Source organism: Oncorhynchus clarkii, unplaced genomic scaffold, assembly GCF_045791955.1.
Source record: "Oncorhynchus clarkii lewisi isolate Uvic-CL-2024 unplaced genomic scaffold, UVic_Ocla_1.0 unplaced_contig_502_pilon_pilon, whole genome shotgun sequence".
NCBI lineage: Eukaryota > Metazoa > Chordata > Actinopteri > Salmoniformes > Salmonidae > Oncorhynchus > Oncorhynchus clarkii.
The window spans coordinates 21,148-30,547 of NW_027259473.1; the positions used below are offsets into that span (position 1 = coordinate 21,148).

Consider the following 9,400-nt stretch of genomic DNA (forward strand, 5'->3'; position numbering starts at 1 on the left):
ATAACCAATATCTTTCAGTGTTTTTGTTTTCCCTATGACTCCCCCAAGGGTCTTGCTAATCACCCCAAACAACCCAAAAGTACCAGGAACAACCTAATTAGAAATAAAAAATAACACGACCGTACTTACATAAACATTCAGACCCTTTGCTATGAGACTTGAAATTGAGCTCAGGTGCATCCTGTTTGCATTGATTGTTCATTGGAGTCCATCTGTGGTCATTTCAATTGGTTGAACATGATTTGGAAAGGCCTGTCTATATAAGTCCCACAGTTGACAGTACGTGTCAGAACAAAAATGAAGCCATAAGGTTGAAGGAATTGTCCGTAGAGCTCAGACAGGATCGTGTCGAAGCACAGATCTGGGGGAAGGTTACCAAAAAATGTCTGCAGCATTGAAGGTCCCCAAAAACACAGTGGCCTCCATCATTCTTAAATGGAAGAAGTTTGGAACCAGCAAGACTCTTCCTAGAGCTGGGCGCCTGTCCAAACGGAGCAATCGGGGTAGAAGGGCCTTGGTCAGGGAGTTGACCAAGAACCCGATGGTCACTCTGACAGAGCTCTAGAGTTCCTCTGTGGAGATGGGAGAACCTTCCAGAAGGACAACCATCTCTACAGCACTCCACTAATCAGGCCTTTATGGTAGAGTGGCTAGATGGAAGCCCCTCCTCAGTAAAAGGCACATGACAGCCCGCTTGGAGTTTGCCAAAAGGCACCTAAAAACTCTCAGACCATGAGAAACAAGATTCTCTGGTCTGATGAAACCAAGGTTAAACTCTTTTGCCTGAATGCAAACCATCACATCTGTAGGTAACCTGGCACCATCCCTACGGTGAAGCATTATGTTAGGGACTGGGAGACTAGTCAGGATCAAGGCAAAGATGAACGGCGCAAAGTACATAGAGATCCTTGATGAAAACCTGCTCCAGAGCACTCAGGACCTCAGACTGGGGTGAAGGTTCACCTTCCAACAGGACAACGACCCTAAGCACACATCCAAGACAACGCAGGAGTGGCTTCGGGACAAGTATCTGAATGTCCTTGAGTGGCCCAACCAGAGCCAGGACTTGAACCCGAACGAACATTCCTGGCGAGACATGAAAATAGCTGTGTAAAATGTTCCATGATGATAGTTCAGCAAAGCTAAAAGCACTCCTACCGAATTCTGTTCTTTTGTTGGGAACATTGTATAAAATGACTTCCTACCGAACTCTGTTATTTTGTTGGGAACATTGTATACAATGACTTCCTAACAAACTCTGTTCTTTTGTTGGGAACATTGTATACAATGACTTCCTACCAAACTCTGTTATTTTGTTGGGAACATTGTATAAAATGACTTCCTACCAAACTCTGTTCTTGTGTTGGGAACATTGTATACAATGACTTCCTACCAAACTCTGTTCTTTTGTTGGGAACATTAAATAAAATGCTAGATATAAGAGGGCTCTGACATTGTTTTTTTCAAGTTTATTTTTCAGTGAACATGTGGCTTTATAAAATTCTTCCTCAAAATTTGCCAAATTTTCCATACTTGAGAACAAATTAGCAAACCCCTTCTTGTTTAACCCCCCCCCCCCCCCCCGCCCCCTCTCTCTTCTCGGAATTCCAATGGAACTTTTTTGTTGTTGTTTTGTTGTTCCTAACTTATTAGGTTCCAGAACTGTAGAGTATTTCACATCTGTATCTACTCAAGGTTTAATAACTGCCCTCTCTGATATCTGTGTTGGAATAGGCAGTATTTTATAAAACACATACTTTCTAAGATGGCCTCTTGTTTTTGTGGATTTACACTGTGTAAATATGGGCTCCTCACATTACAGACAGTCCCTTAACTTATCATATTTTCCCATTTCATTTAAGTCATTTAGCAGATGCTCTTATCCCAGAGGGATTTACAGTAGTGAGTGCATACATTTTCATATGTTTGTACTGGTCCCTCTAGAGGAATTGAACCCACAGCCCTGGCATTGTAAGTGCCATGCTCTACCAACTGAGTCACACTGGACAAAGCTATAACACCAAATGTTTCATACCACACGTCTAAAGTTTCGATGAGTTCTAACAGTGTTCTTGGTGCCATTTCAGACCAGAGGAAATCATTTGCCATGTTTATTTGCTTACTTTTATCCCTTTGCAGGGGATGTGTATGTTGCCCCGAGTGATTCTCTGTGGTCTCTCAGAAACTTAATGTCCAACAGAAAAGGTCATAAATAAAGGTCATCGTTGAAGCCAGCTCAGCTGCTAAGCAGTTCACTTCAGAATGTAATAAACATTTGAGGCAGTTATATCGCTGTCAGCAATATGAGTGGATAAGATTATTGAAATACTGTACTGGTGATATGTGTCATAAGAATCCTACTGGACCGTTTTAGCCAACTGAAATGTGAGACGAATAAAAGTGCCTCCAGAATCTTCATTAGGAACATGGGTCCTTCCACATAATGAGCCCCTTTTGGGTAGTGAAACATGGGTCCTTCCACATAATGAGCCCCTTTTGGGTCGTGAAACATGGGTCCTTTCACATATTGAGCCCTTTTTGGGTAGTGAAACATGGGTCCTTCCACATAATGAGCCCCTTTTGGGTCGTGAAACATGGGTCCTTCCACATATTGAGCCCCTTTTGGGTAGTGAAACATGGATCCTTCCACATATTGAGCCCCTTTTGGGTAGTGAAACATGGGTCCTTCCACAATGAGCCCCTTTTGCGTTGTGAAGCATGGGTCGTTCCACATATTGATCCCCTTTAGGGTCGTGAAACATGGGTCGTTCCACATATTGAGCCCCTTTTGGGTCGTGAAACATGGGTCCTTCCACATATTGAGCCCCTTTTGGGTAGTGGAACATGGGTCCTTCCACATATTGAGCCCCTTTTGGGTAGTGAAACATGGGTCCTTCCACATAATGAGCCCCTTTTGCGTTGTGAAACATGGGTCGTTCCACATATTGAGCCCCTTTAGGGTCGTGAAACATGGGTCGTTCCACATATTGAGCCCCTTTAGGGTCGTGAAACATGGGTCGTTCCACATATTGAGCCCCTTTTGGGTAGTGGAACATGGGTACTTCCACATATTGAGTCCCTTATGGGTAGTGGAACATGGGTCCTTCCACATATTGAGTCCCTTATGGGTAGTGGAACATGGGTCCTTCCACATATTGAGTCCCTTATGGGTAGTGGAACATGGGTCCTTCCACATATTGAGTCCCTTATGGGTAGTGGAACATGGGTCCTTCCACATATTGAGTCCCTTATGGGTAGTGGAACATGGGTCCTTCCACATATTGAGTCCCTTATGGGTAGTGGAACATGGGTCCTTCCACATATTGAGTCCCTTATGGGTCGTGGAACATGGGTCCTTCCACATATTGAGTCCCTTATGGGTAGTGGAACATGGGTCCTTCCACATATTGAGTCCCTTATGGGTAGTGGAACATGGGTCCTTCCACATATTGAGTCCCTTATGGGTAGTGGAACATGGGTCCTTCCACATATTGAGTCCCTTATGGGTCGTGGAACATGGGTCCTTCCACATATTGAGTCCCTTATGGGTAGTGGAACATGGGTCCTTCCACATATTGAGTCCCTTATGGGTAGTGGAACATGGAATGAAAACGTTTTATTTCACCTCATTTTAACATTCCGTCATAAAGAGAACAAGTTCAACTTAATAAAACACACGTTTTCCCATCGAAAGAGGTTCAACTAAAATAATACTATAGTCAGAGACTCTTCTCGACCCGCTCAGTTTTCCACCAGCTCACCTGCTTTTACACCAAGATTTGACTATGAGATGTTCAATGTTGGCATTGAAACAAAATATTTAAAAAGGAGAAACATTCATCATATTAAAACAAGAGTTCAGATCACGTTGACCTTAAAATGAATCACATGACATAAATAATAATCTTCCAACATGTATTTGTCAACAAAACAACAAAACAACTTGATTGGAGAGGTTAAAATCTTCCTAGAAGTCACAGAGGGTTCACAGAGGGACATTCCTAAATGCATTTTGGGGTTAAAGGAGGTTAAAATCTTCCTAGAAGTCACAGAGGGTTCACAGAGGGACATTCCTAAATGCATTTTGGGGTTAAGGAGGTTAAAATCTTCCTAGAAGTCACAGAGGGTTCACAGAGGGACATTCCTAAATGCATTTTGGGGTTAAGGAGGTTAAAATCTTCCTAGAAGTCACAGAGGGTTCACAGAGGGACATTCCTAAATGCATTTTGGGGTTAAGGAGGTTAAAATCTTCCTAGAAGTCACAGAGGGTTCACAGAGGGACATCTGCTAATGCATTTTGGGGTTAAGGAGGCTAAAATCTTCCTAGAAGTCACAGAGGGACATTCCTAAATGCATTTTGGGTTTAAGGAGGTTAAAATCTTCCTAGAAGTCACAGAGGGTTCACAGAGGGACATTCCTAAATGCATTTTGGGGTTAAGGAGGTTCAAATATTCCTAGAAGTCACAGAGGGACATTCCTAAATGCATTTTGCCACTTTAGCAAGTCTATTTATATTAGAGATCAAAGCATTTCATTTACTATAACAGGCTTTTAAAATGCAATATTGGTTCACCATTTCTACTTAAAATGTCAAAGGGATGCTAAAGGGACTCATTTCGTGGAACAACTATCATACTGTTGATAAACTACATAACCAAAAGTATGTGGACACTTGCTCGTCGAACATCTCATTCCAAAATCATAGGTATTAATATGGAGTTGGTCCCCCCTTTGCTACTATAAAAGCTTCCACTCTTCTGGAAAGGCTTTCCACTAGATGTTGGAACATTACTGTGGAGACTTGCTTTCATTCAGCCACAAAAGCATTAGTGAGATCGGGCACTGATGTTGGGCGATTAGGCCTGGCTCGCAGTCGGTGTTCCAATTCATCACAAAGGTGTTAGATGGAGCTGAGGTCAGGGCTCTGTGCAGACCAGTCAAGCTCTTTCACATCGATCTCGACAAACAATTTCTGTATGGGCCTCGCTTTGTGCACGGGGGCATTGTCATGCTGAAACAGGAAAGGGCCTTTCCCAAACTGTTGCCACAATGTTGAGAGCACAGAGACGCCTAGAATATCATTGTATGCTGTGTCGCTAATATTTATCTTCACTGGAACTTAGGGGCCTGAACCATGAAAAAGAGCCCTAGACCATTATACCTACTCCACCAAACTTTACAGTTGGCACTACACATTTGGAGAGGTAGCTTTCCTCCAAACCCAGATTTGTCCGTCAGACTGCCAGATGGTTTTGCGTGGTTCATCACTCCAGAGAACGTATTTCCACTGCTTCAGAGCCCAATGGCGGCGAGCTTTACACCAGTCCAAATGGCGCTTGGTATTGGGCATGGTGATCTTAGGCTCGTGTGTGGCTGCTTGGCCATGGGAACCCCCTTTCATTAAGCTTCCGACAAACAGTTATTGTGCTGACATTGCTTTCAAAGGCAGTTTAGAACTCGAGCAGCCATGTTGCAACCGAGGACAGACGATTTGTATGTGCATCAGCTCTTGGCGGGTTCCATTCTGTGTGCTTTTGTGGCCTACCACTTCGCGGCTGAGCAGTTGTCGCTCTTAGACGTTTCCACTTCAAAATAACAGCACTTACCGTTGCTCGGGGAAGCTCTAGCAGGGCAGAAATTTGAATTAACTGACTTGTTGGAAAAGTATGGCATCCTATGACAGCGCAACATTGAAAGTCACTGAGATCTTCAGTATGGCCATTCTACTGCCACTGTTTGTCTATGGAGATTGCATGGCGGTGTGCTCGAAATTATACACCTGTCAGCATTGGGTGTGGCTGAAATATCCGAATCCATTCATTTGAAGGGGTGTTCACATACTTGTATGTATGTTTATATATAGTTTACCTAAACATTATATTTAACAGAATTCATTAGATCATAATGTAGATAAATAACACATTAGATCATACTGTAGATACATAACACATTATATTTAACAGTTTTATAAGCTGTTACTGAAAGCCTAAATGTTTCTGTTCTAGATTTAAAAATAATAATATTCAAGCTTTTAAATATTAATTTAATGTGGTTCCACCAGGGTGATAAATCAAAGTGAGCAAAGCACGAGGTAACGACCATCTACATCACAAGCATGAGGTGAGGAGACAGTTCAGATGTGTTTACAAGCTAAACAATATAAATAACAGGTGAACATATATATAAAGTTGTTGATGAGGATTAATGCCACTAAAATGGAACTAAATCAGGTCAGATTAGACTTAATGAAAACTATTTTAGTTGTAGTGGGGCAACATGGACTCAGTCCATTACAGTATATGAGGTTCAGTAGAAGCAACATGGACTCCATCCACTACAGTATTTGAGGGTCAGTGGTAGTAACATTGGAATCAATTTGATTAATCAAACGTTTGATATTGTCATAACTATTAGTAATGAAATCTCATTTATGTTAATTCATTGAAATTCAATTCGGAGACAAACATTAAAAACATGCCATTTAAGAGTCATGTAATGGGAGTGTGGTGCTCCTGGAAGTGGGAGGTGCTAGTGAGACACAGACACACAGAGGTCTCTCATCCAATTCATGTCCTTTCCCAGAGTGGTCCATAATTAACTTTTGCCTGGTTGGCACTTCCAACCAGATATAAGGAGGCTGAGGCCCCAGCATCCATAAGTCAGATACCTTCTTCCTCTGTGGTAAGACTCTCTACACCTCCTTAGATTTTTAAATGCATCTCATCCTTGCACTCAGCATCTGAGGCAGTAGCTAACTGCACTATTTGAATTGAGTTCTGTAAGATTTTACATTATTAAATCAAGTGGCATTAAAAATAATGTTGTTTTTATTATGTGTTTTACATAAAATCTGTGACTTTCATTTACAGTCAAAAGTGGTGCTCCTGCACTTGAAAGGGTGTTCTAGAATGTAACTGGGTTTTCAAGGGAATTTATTTGAATTCCTGACAGAATGTCTGGATGTGTAGAAAATTAAAGTTACCAGTTGCACCTGTAGTTGAATTTGACATGTAATGATTGAGTTAAATGTTTTCTATTCTTTTAGGGGTTCAATGATAAGGCTTTAGACTTGTGGGTTTTCACAACACTCTCATGTTTCACAGGGTCCTCCAAGAAGTACACATTCATCTGTAGGAGGGGGAAAAGAAGGTGAGACATGGTTTGAGTCTTCACATAAAAAGTGATGACAATATTTGGTTAGAGATACCTCTCACCTAACTCTGTTGACTGGGGAGGAAGCACCACAGAGTCAATCATGTTTCTTGTTTCATCTCTTTCCTAGTTATCCGTCACCATGAGTACGGACGCAGAGATGCAAGTCTACGGCAAGGCTGCCATATACCTTCGTAAGTCTGAGAAGGAGAGGATGGAGGCACAAGCCACACCCTTTGATTCAAAGAACTCCTGCTATGTGACAGACAAGGTGGAGCTGTACCTTAAGGGTCTGGTCACTGCCAGGGCCGACGGGAAGTGTACTGTAACAGTCACGAAACCTGACGGCAGTAAGGAGGTAAGCCTGATCTGAAAAGTATTAAAGTTCAAGTTTGTGCAATCACTCTAATTCTTGAAAAGTCAACTAAGTGCAAAAACAAACTTCCAATGTTTTTTGTGAGCAGAATATAAACTTCAAAGACATCAATTTTAATGCTGCTATTTAAAAATGATATGTAATTTCTCATGATGACTAGTCAAGAAATCTCCAGTTATGTGTCAGTGGGTGATAACAAAGTAGTTGGATTAAATGTGGATATGCATTTTTGAAATGATTCAACTTGTATTTAATGAACAAAAAGCATTCAGTCATGTCCACTTTGATCTGTGTGTAATCTAGATTTCTGACTGTTTCAGGAAGGAAAAGAGTTCAAAGATGCAGACATCTATGAGATGAACCCCCCTAAGTACGACAAGATTGAGGACATGGCCATGATGACCTACCTGAATGAAGCCTCTGTGTTGTATAACCTCAAAGAGCGTTATGCAGCATGGATGATCTATGTAAGAAACCTGCACATACTAACACACACATACATGAACATAAGAAATATACACATACAGTCCTACACATAAATGAATGGTAGAAACCAAAACATATCAATACAGTAGTCCACATCAGTATACCAAAGTACACCCACATCCTCACATAAATCCAGGTAAATGTCAATCTGACTTTGTTAATCTCCTAATTTAATTATGTTTTCATCCAGACCTACTCTGGGCTCTTCTGTGCCACGGTGAACCCCTACAAGTGGCTCCCTGTGTACGATGAAGAGGTTGTCAACGCCTACAGAGGGAAGAAGAGGGTGGAGGCTCCACCCCATATCTTCTCCGTCTCTGACAACGCCTTTCAGTTCATGATGATTGGTACGATATCTCATGGATGGATGGATGGATGGATCAATCAATCACATTTATTTATAAAGCAATTTTTACATAAGCAGATGTCAGAAAGTGCTTGTACAGAAACCCAGCCTAAAACCCAAGGCACCCTAAGAAAAAACCTAGAGAGGAACCATGCTCTGAGGGGTGGCCAGTCCTTTTCTGGCTGGAGATTATAGGAGTATATGGCCATTAAGGCCATACAAGATGTTCAAATGTTCATAGATGACATGCAGGGTCAAATAATTATCACAGTGGCTGTAGAGTGTGCAATAGGTCAGCACCTCAGGAGTAAATGTCAGTTTGCTTTTCATAGCCGAGCATTCAGAGGTCGATACAGCAGGTGCGGTAGAGAGAGAGAGAGAGAGAGAGAGAGAGAGAGAGAGAGAGAGAGAGAGCTTAAGTTCATACAGGAACCCAGCTAAGACAGGAGAATTTCACTGGACTTAAAGGTCGAGACCGAGTCGTCGTCTCTCACATGGATAGACAATCCATAACTCTATGGATGTCCATAAGTGTATATAGATCTCAAAGTCCATAAGTGCAAATGGATGGATGGTTAGTTGGGTGTAAAATCAAATCAAATCCAATTCAAATATGCTTCAGAGTTTTCTCATCTAGGTTAGAACAGTTTGCTGGGAATGTCAGATTTCAGTTTCCATGAATGGAAAATGTTCCAAAATTAAATGAATGCGCATGCAATAATACCCATAATGTTGCTTGAGTATGATAAGCAATGTGTGTTTTGGTTCCAGATAAGGAGAACCAGTCCGTCCTGATTACGTAAGTTGTTTACTAAAATGTCACTTGAGAAAGTGTTTCTATTGTAATAAGTTGGGTCACTTGGTGTGATGAAATACATGACATTATGGATGGATTAGAGCAGCAGGTTATGTGTAATAACGAGTCAATGAAAGGGAATATTTGTTAATGATTTACTTATGTTAGAAAACAGGTATTTTTCAATGCTATTTCTTAGTGAAAGACAATCTGACACTCAAACATGTAACTAAAACCCCTCTTT

At 41.4% G+C, this 9,400-nt stretch overlaps 1 protein-coding gene across 1 annotated transcript; it reads left to right on the forward strand.

Annotated features, from left to right (window-relative positions):
• The first annotated feature begins 6,639 nt into the window (after nucleotides 1-6,639).
• Nucleotides 6,640-9,163, forward strand: LOC139400225 (myosin-4). Its single transcript, XM_071145213.1, has 6 exons — nucleotides 6,640-6,681; nucleotides 7,104-7,149; nucleotides 7,283-7,510; nucleotides 7,849-7,995; nucleotides 8,205-8,361; nucleotides 9,132-9,163. Exons 3-6 carry the CDS (start codon nucleotides 7,295-7,297, stop codon nucleotides 9,161-9,163), a joined length of 552 nt encoding a protein of 183 aa, XP_071001314.1. The 5' UTR covers nucleotides 6,640-6,681; nucleotides 7,104-7,149; nucleotides 7,283-7,294.
• The last annotated feature ends 237 nt before the right edge of the window (nucleotides 9,164-9,400 follow it).

Coding starts and splice junctions, on each gene's coding strand:
- LOC139400225 (XM_071145213.1), top strand. CDS start 7,295: ATGAGTACGGACGCAGAGATGCAAGTCTACGGCAAGGCTGCCATATAC. Junction 7,996..8,204: donor ATGCAGCATGGATGATCTAT/GTAAGAAACCTG, acceptor GTTTTCATCCAG/ACCTACTCTGGGCTCTTCTG. Junction 8,362..9,131: donor CTTTCAGTTCATGATGATTG/GTACGATATCTC, acceptor TTTTGGTTCCAG/ATAAGGAGAACCAGTCCGTC.